Raw genomic sequence first — 24,842 nt, 5'->3', positions numbered from 1 at the left:
CAAGAATATAACTACTATAATACTGCCCTTATATACAAGAATATAACTACTATAATACTGCCCCTATATACAAGAATATAACTACTATAATACTGTCCCCTATATACAAGAATATAACTACTATAATACTGTCCCTATATACAATAATATAACTACTATAACACTGCCCCTATATACAAGAATATAACTACTATAATACTGCCCATATATACAGGAATATAACTACTATAATACTGCTCCTATATATAATAATATAACTACTATAATGCTGCCTCCTATATACAAGAAAATAACTACTATAATACTGCCCCTATATACAATAATATAACTACTATAATACTGCCCCTATATACAATAATATAACTACTATAATACTGCTCCTATATACAAGTATATAACTACTATAATACTGCCTCCTATGTACAAGAATATAACTACTATAATACTGCCCCTATATACAAGAATATAACTACTATAATACTGCCCCTATATACACAAATATAACTACTATAATACTGCCACCTATATACAAGAATATAACTACTATAATACTGCTCCTATATACAAGAATATAACTACTATAATACTGCCCCTATATACAAGAATATAACTACTATAATTATGCCCCTATATACAAGAATATAACTACTATAATACTGCTCCTATATACAAGAATATAACTACTATAATACTGCTCCTGTATACAGGAATATAACTACTATAATACTGCCCCTATATACAAGAATATAACTACTATAATACTTCTCCTATATACAAGAATATAACTACTATAATGCTGCCAATATATACAAGAATATAACTACTATAATACAGCCCCTATATACAAGAATATAACTACTATAATACTGCTCCTATATACACACCAATATAACTACTATAATACTGCCTCCTATATACAAGAATATAACTACTAGAATACTGCTCCTATATACAAGAATATAACTACTATAATCCTGCTCCCTATATACACACCAATATAACTACTATAATACTGCCACCTATATACAGGAATATAACTACTATAATACTGCCTCCTATATACAAGAATATAACTACTATAATACTGCCCCTATATACAATAATATAACTACTATAATACTGCTCCTATATACAAGTATATAACTACTATAATACTGCCTCCTATGTACAAGAATATAACTACTATAATACTGCTCCTATATACAAGAATATAACTACTATAATACTGCTCCTATATACAAGAATATAACTACTATAATACTGCCCCTATATACAAGAATATAACTACTATAATACTGCCCCTATATACACAAATATAACTACTATAATACTGCCACCTATATACAAGAATATAACTACTATAATACTGCTCCTATATACAAGAATATAACTACTATAATACTGCCCCTATATACAAGAATATAACTACTATAATTATGCCCCTATATACAAGAATATAACTACTATAATACTGCTCCTATATACAAGAATATAACTACTAGAATACTGCTCCTATATACAAGAATATAACTACTATAATCCTGCTCCCTATATACAAGAATATAACTACTATAATACTACCCCTATATACAGGAATATAACTACTATAATACTGCCCCCTATATACAAGAATATAACTACTATAAAACTGCCCCCTATATACAAGAATATAACTACTATAATACAGCCTCCTATATACAAGAATATAACTACTATAATACTGCTCCTATATACAAGAATATAACTACTATAATACTGCTCCTGTATACAGGAATATAACTACTATAATACTGCCCCTATATACAAGAATATAACTACTATAATACTTCTCCTATATACAAGAATATAACTACTATAATGCTGCCAATATATACAAGAATATAACTACTATAATACAGCCCCTATATACAAGAATATAACTACTATAATACTGCTCCTATATACACACCAATATAACTACTATAATACTGCCTCCTATATACAAGAATATAACTACTAGAATACTGCTCCTATATACAAGAATATAACTACTATAATCCTGCTCCCTATATACACACCAATATAACTACTATAATACTGCCACCTATATACAAGAATATAACTACTATAATACTGCCTCCTATATACAAGAATATAACTACTATAATACTGCCCCTATATACAATAATATAACTACTATAAGGGCATGACCACACATGGCGGAATTCCTCCGCAACTGTCCGCATCAATGCCGCACCTAATCCGGGTTGCGGATTACGGCTGCGGATCTGCACAAAATGTGCAGAAAATTGATGCGGACTAGCTGCTGCGGACTGCGGGAAAAGTGCTTCCCTTCTCCCTATCAGTGCAGGATAGAGAGAAGGGACAGCACTTTCCCTAGTGAAAGTAAAAGAAATTCATACTTACCGCCCGTTGTCTTTATGACGCGTCCCTCCTTCGGCATCCAGCCCGACCTCCCTGGATGACGCGGCAGTCCATGTGACCGCTGCAGCCTGTGCTTGGCCTGTGATTGGCTGCAGCCGTCACTTACACTGAAACGTCATCCTGGGAGGCCGGACTGGAGACAGAAACAGGGAGTTCTCGGTAAGTACGAACTTCATTTTTTTTTACAGATACATGTATATTGGGATCGGTAGTCACTGTCCCGGGTGCAGAAACAGTTACTGCCGATCGCTTAACTCTTTCAGCACCCTGGACAGTGACTATTTACAGACGTCTCCTAGCAACGCTCCCGTCATTACGGGAGCCCCATTGACTTCCTCAGTCTGGCTGTAGACCTAGAAATACATAGGTCCAGCCAGAATGAAGAAATGTCAAGTAAAAAAAGCAAGACGCATCCGCAGCACACATGACATGTGCATGACAGCTGCGGACTTCATTGCGGAACTTTGAATCTCCATTGAAGTCAATGGAGAAATTCCGCCATGAGTCCGCCACTGCTCCGCAACAGACAGAGCATGCTGCGGACACCAAATTCCGCTCCGCAGCCTATGCTCCGCAGCGGAATTGTACGCATCGTGTAAACGAACACTGCTAAATTAAAGTGAAAGTCAATGTAGAAACGGCTCCGCTGCGGATTAACGCTGCGGAGTGTCCGCAGCGGAATTTAAGTGCAATTCCGCCATGTGTGAACCCGCCCTAATACTGCTCCTATATACAAGTATATAACTACTATAATACTGCCTCCTATGTACAAGAATATAACTACTATAATACTGCTCCTATATACAAGAATATAACTACTATAATACTGCTCCTATATACAAGAATATAACTACTATAATACTGCCCCTATATACAAGAATATAACTACTATAATACTGCCCCTATATACACAAATATAACTACTATAATACTGCCACCTATATACAAGAATATAACTACTATAATACTGCTCCTATATACAAGAATATAACTACTATAATACTGCCCCTATATACAAGAATATAACTACTATAATTATGCCCCTATATACAAGAATATAACTACTATAATACTGCTCCTATATACAAGAATATAACTACTATAATACTGCCCCTATATACACAAATATAACTACTATAATACTGCCACCTATATACAAGAATATAACTACTATAATACTGCTCCTATATACAAGTATATAACTACTATAATACAGCCCCTATATACAAGAATATAACTACTATAATACTGCTCCTATATACAAGAATATAACTACTATAATACTGCCCCTATATACACACCAATATAACTACTATAATACTGCCACCTATATACAAGAATATAACTACTATAATACTGCCTCCTATATACAAGAATATAACTACTAGAATACTGCTCCTACATACAAGAATATAACTACTATAATCCTGCTCCCTATATACAAGAATATAACTACTATAATACTACCCCTATATACAGGAATATAACTACTATAATACTGCCCCCTATATACAAGAATATAACTACTATAAAACTGCCCCCTATATACAAGAATATAACTACTATAATTATCTTTTTTTTATTTGAAAACTTGCAACAAAATATTACAATACCTTTCCAATACACTCATAACAGATAAAGAAAATAAATATTTGTCTCTTAATAAGATCACAATCATTAAACAAACCATAATATATGAATATTGCTCCAGTATAGATTCTTTCAACTATTTTTCATGATATTATTCTAGACAGTATTACAGGAGAGTTCTTCTTTATTGGTGACCAGGCAGCATCGCGCACACCACAGAGGGTACACGGTCACCACATTTATGACATATAGTGAACCTCTATGATATAAACGGAGTTCGGGGTAGAAGTCTCCATACAGCAGCAAAGAGCTTCACTGTCCCACTAGATGTGGTGACTGCAGGGACACAGCAGGGACATTACTCTGTAGATAAGTCTCTTGTATAAAGAGGACATTGGTTTTGTTGTCAGACAGACGCTGGAATATCGCCCGCCGCCTGCTCCTATTCTTCACACTGTTCACATTGATAGGAGGTGATTTTCAGCCTCATCCTGGTTACATGTCTTTCCTACTTTTTTTCCTTCTTCCAATGCTATGTCCCGTTACACCCCATCTTTTGGTGGACATTGGGGGGGTCAGCGTCTTCATCCTGAGGTTCGTCATCTGGGTTGTGTGAGGAGACTTGCACCATCTCTGCTTCTTTTTCCTGGTCATCTTCCCCCAGCGCACAGTAACGTCCCCCAGTTATCGCCAGCACTGGAGACTCCGGTGATTTCTTTGCAGTAGTGATTTTTTTCCTAGAAGAATCATCTGTTTTACTTCTCCTTTTAACCGTCTGAAATCCCTCCTCATCCATACTGGTCGCTGCGGCTGGATCAGCTGGTTTTTTACTGGTCGCTGCGGCTGGCCCAGCTGGTTTTTTACTGGTCGCTGCGGCTGGATCAGCTGGTTCCTTACTGGTGTTGGGCAGATGTTTGGTGACAGAGTGACTGGATATTTTACTTTTAGCATGACCTCTATTTTCAGTGGCTGGTGACACTTGTGCAGCATCCACAGATGGGACATTTGTCCCTGGAGCAGGGTCTCTGGTACTTTGGCTCACATCATCGTTGGGGCTTCCAGGTTCTGGGGTTGTATCTACACATATGGAGACATCCTCCTGGTCTTCCTCCATGGCTTCTTTAAAGGTCTCCTCCTTATTATGTTCTGCATGTGGACACTCCCGGAATGTATGTCCAGTTCCTAAGCACAGGTTACAGATGACAGGTCCTGTACAATCGTCCTTCACATGCCCAAACTGACCACATAGTGAGCACTTAATACGGGAACAGTTGAATGCCAGGTGTCTGCCCCCACATCTATGGCACAGTCGCGGTTGACCAGGGTAGTAACATACGCCTCTCTCCGAGCCCAGGTAGAATGAGTGCGGCAGATGTCTGGTCACTCCATTCTCCTGAACCAGCTGGATCTTGACAGAATATCCTCCATTCCAGATCTCCTCCTCATCATAGATCTTTGTTGGCAGTCTCTTCACCTCACAATATCTGCTCAACCAGTGCTGCAAATCTGCCAGAGCCACCACCTCAGACTGGAACAGGACGGTGGCGGTGACTACCTGGGGTTTAGTCAGCTGGATGACATGTAGATGCTCCCACATCGCGTGCTCCTTTGTATCATTATAAATACTCCAGAACAAGTCTAGACTATATTGCAGCTTGAAACTGATGTCATAATTCCTGCTGGAGGGAACGTGGATCAGAGCGAACACCTCAGAAGCTTTAAACTTCATAAACTCCTTCAACAAAACTTTCCCAATGTAGAGTCTGGAGGGGAGGTTTTCCTCTGGTCCTGAGTACCTGATTCTGACCGCGTTCCTCCTCTTAGGTGGGGGGTTAGTCGGTCTTGTGACGCTGGAGAACAGTCTCCTGTACTGAGGTCTGTCAGCAGGTGGGTCAGGACTGGACCTCTCCTCAGCTGATTGTACTGCAGATCTTCCTGTGTCTGCTCCTGATCGCTGTGTAACCTGCACTCCATTCACTGACACTGCGGACGGCTGAACCTCCAGAACTGGGTCTGCAATGTCCGCCTCAACCTGTGCCGCTGGTTCATCAGATAGACTGTCAATCACCGCGCTGAGCGAAGTCTCACTTATAATATCAGGACATGAGGCACTTTCTTGCTCACTCCCAGGAGTGCCACTCGCATTCACTTCATCAGTACTGCACATAGAGTCTACTGCAGTTAACCCCTCGTCAGCTGGCACACATTTCTCTGCAGCTTTAGCAGCATTTGTGTTGGCTGATTGCACAGACCCCACACATGATGAGCGATGTGATCCTCCAGCCACCGCACACTCATATCTTCCAGGGTTTCCCTGTGCCACAATATTATAGTCAGTGTCTTTTTTTGCAATGATATTTTTTCTCTTCACAGTTTGGGCTCTGGTCTCCCTTTTGTTCTCAATTGCCCAGTTCTTTATTTTGGGTACTGTGCATGATTCTTTCTGCAATCTCTCCTTCAATATAACCAGCTCACGTGTGCAAACATCCAGACACTCACATTTCATCAGCTTTGCCTTTGGATCAGTCTCTTGGTTAATTTCAGTTCTCAATTTGCGAACTTGCATTTCCATTTTAAAGATATTTTTCTTTGTCATTTTTGTGCACAATTCACCAACATCATGAGATTCAGTTGACTCACCAGCCACCATTTCCAGATCATCACCTCCACCATCTCCATGCTGCAGGCCAAACTCCAGACTCTGGGCTTTCCCAGGATCATCAGCCCAGGACCCCTCCCCTCCACCTGGGTCAGAAGCCATGCATAGTCCTAACAGGGAGCTCACAAGCACACGTCTATCCTCTCCTATGGACAAGAATATAACTACTATAATACTGCCTCCTATATACAAGAATATAACTACTATAATACTGACCCTATATACAAGAATATAACTACTATAATACTACCCCTATATACAGGAATATAGCTACTATAATACTGCCCCCTATATACAAGAATATAACTACTATAAAACTTCCCCCTATATACAAGAATATACCTACTATAATACTGCCCTCTATATACAAGAATATAACTACTATAATACTGCCTCCTATATACAAGAATATAACTACTATAACACTGCTCCTATACACAAGAATATAACTACTATAATACTGCCCCTATATACAAGAATATAACTACTATAATACTGACCCTATATACAAGAATATAACTACTATAATACTACCCCTATATACAGGAATATAACTACTATAATACTGCCCCCTATATACAAGAATATAACTACTATAAAACTGCCCCCTATATACAAGAATATACCTACTATAATACTGCCCCCTATATACAAGAATATAACTACTATAATACTGCCTCCTATATACAAGAATATAACTACTATAATACTACCCCTATATACAGGAATATAACTACTATAATACTGCCCCCTATATACAAGAATATAACTACTATAATACTGCCCCTATATACAAGAATATAACTACTATAATACTGCCTCCTATATACAAGTATATAACTACTATAATACTGCTCCCTATATACAAGACTATAACTACTATAATACTGCCCCCTATATACAAGAATATAACTACTATAATACTGCCTCCTATATACAAGAATATAATTACTATAATACTGCCTCCTATATACAAGTATATAACTACTATAATACTGCTCCCTATATACAAGAATATAACTACTATAATACTGCCCCCTATATACAAGAATATAACTACTATAATACTGCCTCCTATATACAAGTATATAACTACTATAATACTGCTCCCTATATACAAGAATATAGCTACTATAATACTGCTCCTATATACAAGAATATAACTACTATAATACTGCCCCTATATACAAGAATATAACTGCTATAATGCTTCTCTTGTGGACAAAGTTATGGATGTGAACAGGTAGGACAATTTTTCTATATAACTGGTCCTGATGTATTGTGAAGCTTCAGGTGAATTTACTTCCTGTCCAGTAATAAAAGGTAATTACTTTATTATCCGGCTTACTCAGATTCTTAGATCATTTGATAGTATGAGATCCGTCCGGTGGGTTATATTGTGTAGTTTTAGAGAACAGATGGTGCATAGACTGGAACTGGGTCAGAACTGGCTATAAAATTTAGGTATTAAACAGAATGAGGAGTGTAATGAGCCGCTGAATGAGAACACAAATATGGTCTGACCTGGAATGAGTCTGGATATAGCGGGAGGTCAGTACTACACTCCTCATCATTTGTATTTCGATTATTCTATCATAAAAGGGTTCTTACAGCTAGAGACTTGAAATGTCAAACTAACATCACAAGCGTCATACTGGAAGGAGTCCGGCTGCAGATTTTTGGGTCCCCGTTGGCTCATAGTGAATCTTCCGCTTTGTCCTGACCTTTCCCGATTACACAGCAGGTGGGTTTGTAAAAATTTATCATTCTATGCTGCTGACCAAGGTTGCCTAGACTGCTGCATTGTAACAAACTCTCAGCTGTAATATAGCAGAATCCACACTACACAATTAGTTCACAAGTCAGTCAATGTTTGATGCTTAACAAAGTGTAGATTCATTACAATATACGGCAACGGATATCCATATGTGCAACGTTTCCTTCCAAATTGGATCTTTTTTAAGGATATCTGTGTTCAATAGTCGGCAGGGGTATCAGCGGCGTATATTAGCATGTGGCAGCGTATAGCAGCATGTATCTGCAAACTAAGTAACATCTGAATGTAAACTATGAATGTTTTGGCTTGAATTCATTGACAGCAACCAAAGATCTTATGTTCATTTAAAAATTTGCCCCTCTGACAAATATTATAGATAAATAATAGAAATCTGGCTGCCAGCAGCCACCACTAGGGGGTACTAACTATTTGAACTGCTCCCTTTGAACTCATGATGATCTGTATAAATCTGTATACCGTGAGCTCCCCCTAGTGGCAGCTGCAGGTAAATAATGTTATGCTTTTTCTTAATGAGGGTTTGTAAAGAAGCAGAGGATGCAGTTCAGTGCTGGACCCCTCGCACCCCCGCTCACCTCAGATTCTATAGCTAATAATGGGATTTGCCTCTATGATAGTTACGCCACTGCCCTAATTCTTACGTATAATGGGTTGAAAGGCAGACGGAAGGGGTTAAACGCCTGCTACAGCTCTCAGCAATTTCTGTAAAGAGTTTACTACTAAACCATTCGAAACTAAATGACACAATGTATCAATAAAGTATCCGCCACATATTAAACAGCGCTTATTATATACCGGCCCGAATTGTCTGCGTCTTCCTATGGTGTTTGGAAATATTGCGCTGTATCAAGGTGAAATTTGTTCATCAATAAAACAGGTAAAACGGAATGAGAAATTCTATCATAACTTATGTCGTTAATACGCCTGGAAAACTCGACTTTAGGACTATTTTGCATTGACGGCACATTTTTCTAAACAACTCAAGTCCTTTTTTTCTTTAGACAGAACGCACGTGTTTAAAGTCATGGATTTCCACCGCATTATCTGTGCCATTCTCTGTCCGAAAAGTTTCAATTTTGTTCCGTGGATCAATCTCCATCAAGACTGTTGTCTTCTCACCGTTGTTGAAAAATTTGTATTCAACATCATAGACCTGCGGGGAGACAAAAGGGAGAAACACAGGAATAATAATGGAAGACAATATTGTTTTATGGAGCCATTTTGAAATGCAATTTCAGCTGCGGTAATAAAAGCTGCGGAGGAATTTTATATTACAAATCAAATGTTTTCTGCTGCTTTACTGGGTCATTAGAAACAGGAGAAATTCCTAGTCCATTTGACTGCCTGGTAATAGGATAAAAAATAGAACCAACAATAGGGGCCCATAAAGAGGGGTTCCAAGCCCAGATTGGCGCTATAACCTTCATTATGGGTAGTGTAAACCTATGCAGGGATTTTCCCTCTTCACTTTAATCAAGTGAAGGGGTAAACAAAGGTTCACTTTTCTATCCTTTCTTATTTATAGGGTGATACGATGAGGCAGTTCTATCTGTACCTATTACATTTACAGGTAGAATCAGGGAGAAAGTACTATCTATATTTATATAATTTACAGGGAGAGATAGGAAGGCAGTACTATTTGTACCTACATCATTTACAGAAGGAGACAGGGAGGCAGTACTATCTGTACCTACATCATTTACAGAAGGAGACAGGGAGGCAGTACTATCTATACTTACATCATTTACACGGAGAGACAGGGGAGCAGTACTATCTGTACCTACATCATTTACAGAAGGAGACAGGGAGGTAGTACTATCTATACTTACATCATTTACAGGGAGAGACAGGGGATCACTACTATCTGTACCTACATCATTTACAGGAAGAGAAAGGGAAGCAGTACTATATGTATCTAAATAATTTACTGGGAGAGACAGGCAGGCAGTAATATCTGTACCTACATAATTTACAGGGAGAGACAGGGAGGAAGTACTATCTATACTTGCATCACTTACAGGGAGAGATAGGAAGGCAGTACTATCTGTACCTACATAATTTACAGTAAGAGACAGTACTATCTATACTTACATCATTTACAGGGAGAGACATGGGAGCAGTATTATCTGTAACTACATTATTTATTTTCTGCTGCTTTACTGGGTCATTAGAAACAGGAGAAATTCCTAGTCCATTTGACTGCCTGGTAATAGGATAGCCCTGATCTCTACACACTACACTTAGTCATGTCCCCTATACCTCACATGTGCACTATACACAGTACTTTATTATTTATTATTACTACACATTTACTTCCATGCCCAACACACCACTCCCCTCAAGGTTAGTGGGAGTGGCTATCATTATTTAAACACACCTGGGCACTTCCCATCAACAGCATTCTCTGACCTGGTTGCGTCCTGTTTGGAACGGGTATTTTACCCACCACCTAATCTGTGAGTATGGCCTTTTTCTGTGGTTTTAATTATATTCTATGTCCCAATTTTTTGTATATCTTAGATTTTGGAACGTAAAGTTCCAGGTAGGGACTCGCAAGTGTGGGGATCCGTGACGTGGATTGCGAGCTTGCGTTTTTTTGGCCAAAACAACAACTAATACCCCATGTTTTCTCATGGTTACTTACATTGTATATACTTTTTTTCAGGACGCGCCCAGGTCTTATGATGCTGGGATAGCCTGGTGTGCGGATGTTTGGCACTGCATGCAGGGCAGCCCGCTCTCTTACAATATGGGCGTTATAAATAGGCTGCTATTCGGCGATATATGCTGTGCCTCACTATCCAAACACTATGCCTCCATATTTACACACTACACTCACGTTTTTGTTTCACTCACAGCCCTGATCTCTACACACTACACTTAGTCATGTCCCCTATACCTCACATGTGCACTATACACAGTACTTTATTATTTATTATTACTACACATTTACTTCCATGCCCAACACACCACTCCCCTCAAGGTTAGTGGGAGTGGCTATCATTATTTAAACACACCTGGGCACTTCCCATCAACAGCATTCTCTGACCTGGGTGCGTCCTGTTTGGAACGGGTATTTTACCCACCACCTAATCTGTGAGTATGGCCTTTTTCTGTGGTTTTAATTATATTCTATGTCCCAATTTTTTGTATATATTATTTACAGGAAGAGAAAGGGAGGCAGTACTATCTGTATCAAAATCATTTACAGGGAGAGACAGGAAGGCAGTACTATCTGTACCTACATCATTTACAGGGAGGAACTACTATCTATATCATTTACATGGAAGGATACGGAAGCAGTACTACCTGTATCTGCATCATTTACAGGGAGAGACAGGGAGGCTGTACTATCTGTACCTACATCATTTACAGGAGAGACAGGGAGGCAGTACTATTTGTACCTTCATCATTTACAGGAAGAGACAAGGAGGCAGTACTGTCTGTACCTACATCATTTACAGGGAGAGATAGGGAGGAAGTACTATTTGTATCTAAATCATTAACAGGGAGAGACAGGGAGGCAGTACTATCTGTATCAAAATCATTTACAGAAAGAGACAGGGAGGCAGCACTATCTGTACCTACATAATTTACAGGGAGAGACAGTGTAAAGAATCTGCCAGACACAACTTCTGTGTCGACGCCCATAGGTAATCAGTCTGCACCTGCTTCTATGTCTGTGAGACTGACTCCATCTTCTACCACCCAGCATGGCAGGCTTAGGAGTGGGAGAGCCTATCACAGCCTGGCCAGACGGAGCTAGCTCCCGCCCTCTGTCTATTTATAACTGCCTTTCCTGTTCCTCCTTTGCTTGTGATTCTTCTCTGCTGGTTTCCTGGCCCTGCTGCAGCTTCTTGAACTACTGATCCTCTGCTTGTGTTTGACCTTGGCTTTTCTGACCACTCTTCTGCTCTGCGTTTTTGTACCGCGCTCATCTCCTGGTTTGACTCGGCTCGTTCACTTCGCTTGTTGCTCACGGTGTCCCCGTGGGCAACTTCCCCATTTCCCTGGCTTCTTTGTACCCTTGTCTGTTTGTCTTTCGTGCACCTATTGAGTGTAGGGACCGACGCCCAGTTGTACCCCGTCGACTAGGGCGGGTCGTTGCAAGTAGGCAGGGACTGAGTGGCGGGTAGATTAGGGCTCACTTGTCTGTCTCCCTACCCCGACATTACAGACAGGGAGGCAGTACTATCTGTACCTTCATCATTTACAGGAAGAGACAAGGAGGCAGTACTGTCTGTACCTACATCATTTACAGGGAGAGATAGGGAGGAAGTACTATTTGTATCTAAATTATTAACAGTGAGAGACAGGGAGGCAGTACTATCTGTATCAAAATCATTAACAGAAAGAGACAGAGAGGCAGTACTATCTGTACCTACATCATTTACAGGAAGAGACGGGCAGGAAGTACTGTCTGCACCTACATAATTCAAGAGATAAGAAGTCAAGAGGACATTGGTACCAGGATGGGTGGGTGTAGTGTAAGAGGAACACTAGACCCCCTTTCCTATAAGCTTCATTCACCCTACCTTTTTCTAGTATACAGAAGCATGAGGTTACCATTTGTAATTATGTCTCCCTAAGCAGTTCCGACACTGACACAAAGTGGACAATAAAGTATACTCTAGCTCTTGATACATGGGAGTTTGCCATTTTGGATGTGATTAACAGTTGTATCTCTTGAAAAGCTTTGATGCAACATAATTGCAATATCTCAAACATGGAAAAGTGGGGATGTGTCATGTGAGCGTGTGACGATGAAATATTATTGTGAGCAGATGTTCGGCGAGTGACTGCTGCCAGGAACATACTGCAATGACAGAAGAGGATTCATCTAGAAAGACTCGCTATATACCTAACTGAGTTCAATCCGCCGCGATCAGAGGACGCTGTGTGGGATGATGTTTCTAAATAATGGGATTTTGGCAGCTGTTTTTATTTTCTTTTAAATCTCCAAGTTGAGAAGAAACATGAAAAGCAATTAAAAAAAATAATCACTTGATGCTATTCCATTGCAACAAGGGACGGCGACGCTCTGCAATATCTGCTCAATCTGCATTTTCGTCTTTTCTTCCTGAACTTTTAAGGGTAAGGTTTGCTCTTGAGGGAAACCGTAATAATAAACCTTCACTATCACCTCTTCACTTAGTGTCTGCCTAGTATTTTGATTCTTAGAGCAGCAGTTTGTGCTCCAGGGCTGCTCTTCCATTAATTTCAATAATAGTCAGCCATCTTTTGAGGCTATGCAGAACTTATTTTTGTCACCTGGTCACCCACTCGCATTGAATACAATTCTATCAGTATATGTTATATGTTACCCTGTTACTGTTTCTATGCATTCTGTTCCCAATTGTATTAGTACACTCCTCTGAGGTAGGAATGTCCACATGACAGCCCACCCATACTATAGGAGCCAGCAATGCAAACTTTTCACCTTGAGGTTTACATTAATTTCAAAAGACATGACAGTAAAGCATAAAATAACGTAGCAAAATTTGCAAATTTTATTAAAACCATATAGCGTTATAGTAGTGCTCTCTGAGGGACGTCTCTACAAGAATTCTTGAATATGTAACTGGAAATATTATTAAAGGCTAGAAGTTCATTGGCTCAGAGTATCCCTACTGATAATGGGGTGCTGGTAAAGTTGATGATGTAGCACACAGATGTAGCACACAGATGTAGCAGAGCTCAGTTTTTCAGTTTCTTATAGAGTTTTCAAACAGAAAGACAACAAACTCTGCTACATCTGTAATTATATGCAGTTTGACTGGTTACTGCGTAATTAGGGGGATAACGGGTACGGAGAGTGGGTTCCTCCAGCAGTACATAGTATTTAAGGAGTAGATTGTGTGGACCTTATGGGAGGTTACAGGCTGAGAGTTACATGGTGGGGGGAGCAGGTTCCCCCAGCTGCACATAGTATTTAAGGAGTAGATTGTGTGGACCTTATGGGAGGTTACAGGCTGAGAGTTACATGGTGGGGGGAGCAGGTTCCCCAAGCTGCACATAGTATTTAAGGAGTAGATTGTGTGGACCTTATGGGAGGTTACAGGCTGAGAGTTACATGGTGGTGGGAGCAGGTTCCCCCAGCTGCACATAGTATTTAAGGAGTAGATTGTGTGGACCTTATGGGAGTTTACAGGCTGAGAGTTACATGGTGGGGGGAGCAGGTTCCCCAAGCTGCACATAGTATTTAAGGAGTAGATTGGGTGGACCTTATGGGAGGTTACAGGCTGAGAGTTACATGGTGGGGGGAGCGGGTTCCCCCGGCAGCACATAGTATTTAAGGAGTAGATTGTGTGGACCTTATGGGAGGTTACAGGATGAGAGTTACATGGTGGGGGGAGCAGGTTCCCCCAGCTGCACATAGTATTTAAGGAGTAGATTGTGTGGACCTTATGGGAGGTTACAGGCTGAGAGTTACATGGTGGGGGGAGCGGGTTCCCCCGGCAGCACAGAGCAGTGATGAGACTCTTCTCACATTTATACAAGAAGATTGTGTCCACACAATTATGAAGGGTTGGGGAGGTAGGTGGGGTGGCACTTAAAGGGTTAAGAAAGTTTTCCCATTTCCCTATTGATTTTGTGATCTCTTAACGCAGAGAACTTGGAAATGTTGCTGGATCTAGTAATTATTATTCTGATAGCAGGGGAGCTGCGTACGTTCTGTGTTCTGCCTTCTTCATATTTTACAATCTGATCCTACAATATGATTTATGGGAGAAATGAAATTAAAAAACTCAAAGCCGCCGGCTTCACTTATTAAATGTAAGAAACATCTACAGAGTTACAAGCAGAACTTATCAGGAGGAAACAACTGACGGCAGGAGGACGGGTGACACCCCAAAATAATCCTGGTTACACTGCGAGGACACCCTACAGATAGTTCTGTATGATACTCTACAACCGCTGTGAATGGCAATGCCAAGAGCCATACAATTGGGTCGTGCCACTGACCCCCTTCTTCCACATTCAGTTGACCCAGCAGTGACCCCCACCCTGAGCCAGTCACATTTTTCAACACTCAGCATGTCGACTCAGGTCTTACATAAATTGAGTTTAATCATTACATAATAAAAACTTCTGCAACTTTCTGATATAATTTGGATTTCAATTCCTCACCGTGTTCAAGATCTCTGCTTACTGTCAGTGAACAGGATCACTCTTATTTACATCCAAAGACTGAAAACCTGTACAGACCCAATACTTCTCATACTGACAGTTTGCTACAATTGTGTCTAGTCTGCTAGCTAAATGCATCAGCAGCACAAATCTCTGTTGTGAGTTTGTTACAATGTATCAGTCTAGATAAATTGTATCAGTCTTCAGTACAGGTTTTTTTTTAATCTCACAGAATGAATACAATTCTAACAAGCTACTAGCTTTGAGAAGTATTTGGTGTGGAAGGGTTTTCAGCCTCTGGATGTAGACAAGAATGTTTTCATCCACGCCAGCAAGCAGATATTTTGAAAATGGTAAGGAACCTAAAAAACAAAGTCTATTAGAAAGTTGTAAAACTTTTCATTATACAATGATTAAGCCTCATTTACATAAAGTAGTCCCCCCCCCCGGTCCTTACATAAATTTATACAACATAAAGGTGCTCTCGGGTCTGTGCAGAGGATCACAGGTCCCGCTATAAGCAATGGATCAATTATAGACCAAGCAAATGTCCGGGGTCTACCCAGAGGAATAAGATGAGTCTTCCTCCCCCTTCACATATCTACATGCGGCTCCTCTTCTCATCTACATATTATTAGGAACATTATATGGCGCTCCAGTCAGAATCTGACAACCCTCACCCGTAATGTAAAGATGTTACCAAATATCGGAGGGTTTCTATAGGGTGACCGTATTAACAAATGCAGCCACGAAATAGAAAGTTTGAGAACCTGAGGCTCTCCTGAAACCTTGTCCCAAGGGTTATGGGATATATTGTATTAAAGGGGTCATTTAACAAATTTTGACAGTCGTTTTAGAGCATATCCCATAGATGCCAGGATCAGCGTCTGTTTTGCCGCCTGTTGGCGCAGGGCATTCGCCTCCATTGTCTTGGCACAAGTTTTTCTAGAAGGCCGGAATCCGTAACACAACTTTTGATACACAAGTGTTTATTGTCTCAGTGTCCGACATAAGGTGAAACATTGACACATTGTGACTTTGCACTATTGATAGTAATTGTAGGGTTACATAGTTACATAGTTACATAGTTACATAGTTAGTACGGCTGAAAAAAGACACATGTCCATCAAGTTCAACCAAGGGAAGGGAAAAGGGAAGGAAAAAAAAAATAAAAAATTTCTACACATAGGAGCTAATATTTTTTTGTTCTAGGAAATTATCTAACCCTTTTTTAAAGCCATCTCCTGTCCCTGCTGTGACGGCTCCTGCGGTGCCTCCTGTCCCTGCTGTGACGGCTCCTGCGGTGTCTACTGTCCCTGCTGTGACGGCTCCTGCGGTGACTATTCCATATATTCACAGTTCTCACTGTAAAGAAGCTTTGTCGCCTCTGCAGCTTGAACCTTTTTTTCTCCAGACGGAGGGAGTGCCCCCTTGTTTTTTGAGGGGGTTTTACAAGGAACAGGATTTCACCATATTTTTTGTATGTGCCATTAATATATTTATATAAGTTAATCAGGTCCCCCCTTAGTCGTCTTTTCTCAAGGCTAAATAGGTTTAATTCTTTCAATCTTTCCTCATAACTTAGATTCTCCATGCCCCTAATTAGCTTCGTTGCTCTTCTTTGTATTTTTTCCAACTCCAGGGCATCCTTTCTATGAACTGGAGCCCAGAACTGAACTGCATATTCTAGATGAGGCCTCACTAATGCTTTGTAAAGTGGCATTATTACATCCCTGTCCCGCGAGTCCATGCCTCTTTTAATACACGACAATATCCTGCTGGCCTTTGAAGCAGCCAATATTAATGTGACTGGCACTATTAAGTTGGTTAACACATAAATGCGGTTAATGCCCTACAAATGGCGTTCTACACAAAAACCCACCAGGGATAAAGCTGCCGTGCATTTTCATATCGACGGTATGAGAGAGAAGTTTAGAAAAATTCTATTCACTAACATGTGTCGCAGATGTCCCGTGGAGAAACTGTGCCTAAAATCTGCAACATGTGAACACGGCCTTCTAGGAGTAACACTGATATATATAGATAATAATATACTACTACTGTCAGAATTACATGGATACTGTGACTATTATATGGACACTATGGCTGACACTATGATAAGGGCAATAATATGGTTGGTTTATCATTGGAGCACTTTTCAACCGTGTTAATTTGACACAGTATGGCACTACAATGTGGACAATGTATAATGGGACTTTTATTTGGGCACTGTATGGCAGTATTATTGGGTAGAGTATTGCACTACTATGTGGACAATCTATAATGGGACTATTATTTGCGCACTGTAGACAGTATTTTCTGGGCTCAGTATGGCACTACTATGTGGCCAATCTATAATGCGACTATTATTTGGGCAAAGTATAGCACTACTATATGAACAATATATAATGGGACTATTATTTGGGCACTGTATGGCAGTATTATTTGGGCACAGTATGACACTACTATGTGGACAATGTATAATGGAACTATTATTTTGGCACTGTATGGCAGTATTATTTGGGCACAGTATAGCACTACTATGTGGCCAATCTATAATGCGACTACTATTTGGGCACAGTATGGCACTACTATGTGGACAATGTATAATGGGACTATTATTTGGGAACAGTATAGCACTACTTTATTAACAATGTATAATGGGACTATTATTTGGGCACTGTATGTCAGTATGTGTTGTGTACTAAGGTATTATCTGGACATTGTATGGCAGTATTTTTTGTAATATTCTGTAATATTGTATGATGGTAATATTTACTTCAGCATAAATTCAGCATGACCTCACGACACCGATCCTTTTTTCACAGTATTATGCTATTCAGCGCTTTGTCTTTTTTTCTCTTTTTAGTTGGACCTCCATTTATAATGCGACTGACTGAAGAGCTGATCATGACAAGGAGAGAACGGCCGCTGTACCTGGGACTCCAGTTGTAGTTATTTGCATGAGAAACAGAAATATTTCAGGGATTGAATTTTCCCAATGGAGAAATGTCTAAAATGTTTTTTTCGTCAGGGGAAAAGTGGTGAGTGTCAGGTGCCCTTTAAGAGGCCATTACCTGTCTTACCCCCTCACCAAAGATGAGATGATACAATCTTAATGCAATATCAATAAGTTGTCTGTCTCCTTCACATGCAAATTTTATTTTACTCTATAGAGGCTGCACTAAAGGTACAGACATAGCAGAGCTGAGTTTGTCATTCCGTAACTTATCATGTTATCAAAATTGATCTGTGGTTTTGCATAGAGCCAATGTACCAAAGAGACAACTTGATAATCAATCCAGCTCTGCTACATCTGTATTTGATTGGCATGTGCAGCAATTTTATGGAGTCATCGCCCTCATGGCTTGTATCTACACAAATATTTGGGGTATTTTAAGAAGCCTTGAGTTGTTGCCCCCATGCCAGGTGTTCTCCTCACACATTATCCTCCACGTTCCCGGTGTTGATGCTGTTTATGGCTGTTATCACTGTAAACTCCATATAGCAGGTGCCTTCCCTTCCGAACCGGATGATTGACAGTCGTCAAGGTAGTGACACATCTGTCCTCCTAGATTGCTTCATACCCCCGCACATCCATTCTCCGTCTCTGCGGTGTAGACGGAGAGTGTACCCAGGATGATTTGGGAGTTTACACATCTCCCCTGGCCTGGCCCACGTCTCCTAATGTAATTACAGACTCTAAACAGGTTTTGATTTTGCAATATGCCTTAATTAGAACAAGATTATGAATTAATTTGACAAATAAAAACAGCTTGTTCTGAGCCCTGGGTGATGCCTGATGGATATAAATCAGATGCATGTTCTTGTCTAAAAAATCTCCTTATCAGGCCCGGCGCTCAGAGACGCCCCGCTAACCACGCGCTTCATTGTTAAGTACATAATGCCATCGCTCTGGAGTGACGAGGAGGCTGCGCCATCGTCAGCGCTCTATCTTCGCACAGCTGTCTTATGCTGAAAATATTCATTCCCCAAGAGTTTGTTATTAATTGTCAGGATGAAGCGTTCATAATGCAGATTTGTCCTCTGCTAAGGAAATGAAAAAGAGAAGAGAAGAGGGTAATGTGGTGGGCAATATTGCATGCAGAAGTAGCAGAACTGATTTTGTCATGTAGCACGGCTTGGCTTGGTGATATTGCCATTATTTTTCCTTGATGTTACATTGCATTGGATGTAAACTTACTAAATGATTACAAATCATAATGTCCCAAAAGGTTAAGTGAAAGGAAGGGCCGACCTTAGGTTGGTTAGTGCCCTGTGCCGTACCCTCTACCTGCATCATATAGTGCCCAAATAATACAGTCATACAGTGCACAAATAATGCTGCCCAATCCATACACTAGGGGATGTAGCAGATCATACAGTGCAGCGCTATTTGTTAGGTTTGGGCACCAAATGTAAGATCTGAGTGCAAGCTCTGGGTGCCCAGAGCCAGTGGTACCTCGACAGTAGTGATAAGTTGCACTGTGCAACCGCAAGGATCACACACCCCTTGGCTGGCTAAAGATGACAGACTCAACTCTGCTACATCCATACAGAATAGTTGTGAAATAAATGCAAGGCTTCTGATGAGTGCTGGTAACAGCCACGTGATGTCACAATGCTAGGGCAAATTGTATCCTTCATCTTTTTTTTTCCCAGTGTAATGACGGAAGAAGGAGTCAGTTTGCTCTGAAACACACACATCATTGTATTATATTGCATTGTAGACCGTTTTCTTCTTCCTTTGTATGGACACAGAGGACACAGTTCCATAGACAACCATGGACCCCCAACTACTGCAGTGCCACAAGTCTTACCCTTGTAAGTTATATCCCAGGCTGCTGCTATGTTGATTTCTATTAAATCCAAATAGAAGGAGAAGCTAGCTACTTCCTCCATCACCAATGTCACACACACACTTCTCAGCACTCCTACTTGCTGCCCAGTGAGACGTAAAGGAGGGTTCTCTCTTTGTGATTGACTGGCAGTCAGATCAGTGAATGGGAAAAAGAGGTTTCTCTGAGTGACCAGGTGACAGAAAAGGCTGCCCGATGAGAGCTAATATGGCTGACCATAGTAAATATCAGACAGCTGCTTCCTTTCCAAGAAACTGAAGTCAGGAGAAGTCCGGAGCAAAAACAGCAAAATACTAAAGGCTTAGGGTACAAGGTGACATGATGTCACATATAAAATGGTGCAGCAAAACTTTATTTATTTCCTTTAGGATTTAAAAATTTTAAAAATGAAAAAAAAAAAATCTTAAATATTCTCAAAGTATTTTTTTAATATATATTTCGGTATATTTTTTTAAAGAAAGATAGACATTTAAACGCCCCGAATCAATATAATGCCCATATATAGGACTATATAGACGACTCTTTACCGTGTCCTGGCATGCTTCTCTTTTATGAAGACCACTTATGGCCAAATGACTTCTACCTACTGATTGGCGACTGTCTAGAAATTACCAGTCATGGAGGCTCGGAGGAGGCTTCTGTGTGATTTAATTCATCTTCTGGAGCTCTTAGTGAAATTATCCGGTAATCACTTTGCATTTCTGAGCTTTTTCCATTTATATCAGATCGCTTTTGAAGCCCGTTCCCGCCGCAGCAGACATTGTAATATAACTGACCTTGGCGCTGACCTCATGGTCCATGCAGATAGCTGATATACACCAGGCAGAAAAGCCATTATATCTTCACAATCAGAGCGGCGGAGGTGAGCTGCAATTACGGGACAAAGACAAGGAGCCAGAAGCCCGTTTCAATGGTAAAATTGTGCACCTTTAGCAAGAATGACTGGATAATTACCAGAAAGTTGTCGCTTGTTACTATTATTCTCTTTTTAGAGGGGAAGGTAAATTTAGGAATAATGTAAAAATCAAATTTAATTAACTGGTGAGAAATGCAAACTGAATAGTTTCACTTTAGGAAATTGGGAACATCTGCGAATGTTGGCGTTGAGGTTGTGGATGTTACAGTTTTGATATATTAACCCTTATATATCCTCATTTAGGAAGTTAAACGGGGTTGTTCAGGATTACAAAAACATGGCTGCCTACTTTCAAAAATAGCGCCACATCTGATCACAGGTTATTAATTGTATTGCAGCTAATCTCAATTGAAGTAAAAGGGGCTGAGCTGCAATACCACACACAACCTGTGGACAGGTGCGGTGCTGTTTTTGGAAGAAAGAAGCCATGTTTTTCTAATCCTGTACAACTGCTTTACGTAAACCAGACTGTCTTAGGGCATGCCCCCACGTGGCGGATTTCCTCCGCAACTGTCCGCATCAATGCCGCACAGAATCTGCGTTGCAGATTCTGCTGCGGATCTGCCCAAAATGTGCAGTAAATTGATGCGGACTAGCTGCTGCGGACTGCGGTAAAAGTACTTCCCTTCTCCCTATCAGTGCAGGATAGAGAGAAGGGACAGCACTTTCCCTTGTGAAAGTCAAAGAATTTCATACTTACCGGCCGTTGTCTTGGTGACGCGTCCCTCCTTCGGCATCCAGCCCGACCTCCCTGGATGACGCGGCAGTCCATGTGACCGCTGCAGCCTGTTATTGGCCTGTGATTGGCTGCAGCCGTCACTTAGACTGAAACGTCATCCTGGGAGGCCGGACTGGAGACAGAAGCAGGGAGTTCTCGGTAAGTATGAACTTCTATTTTTTTTACAGGTTGCTGTATATTGGGATCGGTAGTCACTGTCCAGGGTGCAGAAACAGTTACTGCCGATCGCTTAACTCTTTCAGCACCCTGGACAGTGACTATTTACTGACGTCTCCTAGCAACGCTCCCGTCATTACGGGAGCCCCATTGACTTCCTCAGTCTGGCTGTAGACCTAGAAATACATAGGTCCAGCCAGAATGAAGAAATGTCAAGTTAAAAAAGCAAAACGCATCCGCAGCACACATAACGTGTGCATGACAGCTGCGGACTTCATTGCGGAAATTAGAATCTCCATTGAAGTCAATGGAGAAATTCCGCCATGAGTCCGCAACCAGTCCGCCACTGCTCCGCAACAGACAGAGCATGCTGCGGACACCAAATTCCGCTCCGCAGCCTATGCTCCGCAGCGGAATTTTACGCATCGTCTAAACGAACACTGCTAAATTAAAGTGGAAGTCAATGGAGAAACGGCTCCGCTGCGGATTAACGCTGTGGAGTGTCCGCAGCGGAATTTAAGTGAAATTCCGCCACGTGTGAACCCAGCCTTATACTCCAGAGCTGCACTCACTATTCTGCTGGTGGAATCAACAATTTGTGAAGATTAATTCTATGTATAAATTGTAAAATAGTGACAAAAGATGGGCACTCCCTTAAGTAACAGAAGACTGGTTGATGTCCAAACTGCAAAATCTATTTCACTTCATAACTCAATGCGGCTCATTTACTAATACTTGTGCACTTGTGCAAGCGCACAACTGCACAGGACACAGGGAGAGGGAAGTGTGCTAGCTATGGCACCAGTGCTACAGGTTGCTGACCCCTGCTATGGGGGGTGCAGAGTTGGCAGTCACACCTGGGCCCTAGGCTCTTTCCGTCAGCCCCATAGACTTTAAATGGAGTGGCACCGCGTGCCATTCAAACTCCTTCCCACCGCCGTCTTGTAGCTGGGGGGAACTGGGGACCCCCGTGCTGGTGATCGGTGGGGGATCCAATCTGGCATTTTTCACCTATCCAGTGGATAAGTGAAAAATGTTAAGGGCTGGTATACCCCTTTAAGTTACGCCTCTGGGAGGCCACACCCCTTTTACAAACCCAATTGATAACTGATGCCATAATTATTTTGTTTGGCGGGAACGCCATTGTGTAACGCGATCATTCAGCGTCTTTACATTAGTGAATGGTCCCTACTCTATGTTTTCTATATTACTGACATGTTTGTTGGGAAGGAGCTGAAGCGACAGATAAATATTTTACGGTTTGTGTTTATCAGTGACGGCTTTTAAGATTAAACTTCACACTTAGCAAAGTTTAAGAGGAAGCTGTTGGCAGAGCTCAGAAGCGATATGCGCAATATTTAAATCACTCCGCGAGCGCCTCTACAGTACGATATGTCAAATGTTTTATCACAGGGTAAGAAAATGCAAAAACTGTGCTGAATCTCCACGACATGATCGTCCCGAGGCAGCGAAGATTCTTGTCTTAAAAGTGCAAAGATGGGTCATTCAGCAAGCAAAGTCTAAATTAAAATGGTTCTCCTCTCTACTATCTTTACTTCTTAGAAGGGTCCCTTAACAATAAGCCGATTACAAAATGTCCTCCTGCTGAGACCCCCAGCGATCAGCAGTGATCAGTGGGGAAACCTGTCAGTAAGTGTTAAGTTTTCCTGCAGTGCCACCACAGGGGAAATTAAGTATTACACAGTGTCCATTCATATCAATGTGTTGTCTGTGTAATGCAGGACAGGACGGGTCCTCCAGAGAGAGAGACACTCTATGTAACCGCTCTCCACCCTGACCAAGAGATGAGGATCCTGAAGATGGGACCCCAATATAGGTCTTTTATATTCACAACTATCTCTCCCTCCGAAGGACCTTTCATAGCCAAGCATTACACGGACAGTCCAGCACAAATCTGATAACTCTAACCAAACTGAGACACTGTAACAAGCCCATCAGCTGTGTGTGTGGGCCCAGGTCTGCACTGTTTTCAGCTCCTGAATGTAAACAGGATTAGGATTGGAGGTACCCCCCCCCCATTATGAGTGATGATGCAATTAAGAATAAAATGATAAAATAAATAGAATTTTTTTTACACTCATCACTTCACAAATCACAAAAGAAACAAGTTTACAAATCCAGCAGAAAAAATTAATCATCAAAACAACGGAAATGACAACATGGTGAGACACTGCGTCCCGACACCTCCGCACACTTAATAATAAAACGACTGTAGTCCAAGCCCAAAAATATGGAAACCAGATAGACCGAGACTCCAGAAGCTGCTGCCGGATCCATCGCTCTCAGTCATATAACCCCTGCTGCACATCACTGCATAACCAGTCTGAACTGCCCTTCAGGACTCTAGGCAAGCTGGGTGACAACACAAGTAAAAATGCCCGTATTGGTTGTCACCCAGCTTTCCTAGTTAGGGTATGTTCACACGAGGGCGTCCGTAACGGCTGAAATTACGGGGATGTTTCAGCCTGAAAACATCCCCGTAATTTCAGCCGTACCGGCATGTGCAGGCGCTTGAACGCCGCGTCAATTTCGGACGTAATTGGCGCTGCTAT

General features: G+C 41.0%; 1 protein-coding gene across 1 annotated transcript in view; it reads right to left on the bottom strand.

Annotated features, from left to right (window-relative positions):
• TNMD (tenomodulin) overlaps window positions 1-24,842 on the bottom strand; it is an 88,040-nt gene that overhangs the window by 41,757 nt on the left and 21,441 nt on the right. Inside the window, exon 3 of the mRNA XM_075836723.1 lies at window positions 9,481-9,621. Coding sequence (XP_075692838.1) covers window positions 9,481-9,621 — 141 coding nt within the window. The remainder of the gene's footprint in view (window positions 1-9,480; window positions 9,622-24,842) is intronic.

Source organism: Rhinoderma darwinii, chromosome 8, assembly GCF_050947455.1.
Source record: "Rhinoderma darwinii isolate aRhiDar2 chromosome 8, aRhiDar2.hap1, whole genome shotgun sequence".
Classification (NCBI taxonomy): Eukaryota; Metazoa; Chordata; class Amphibia; order Anura; family Rhinodermatidae; genus Rhinoderma; species Rhinoderma darwinii.
The sequence above is the reverse complement of the archived record's forward strand: the minus strand, read 5'-3'. Positions and strand labels throughout refer to the sequence as shown.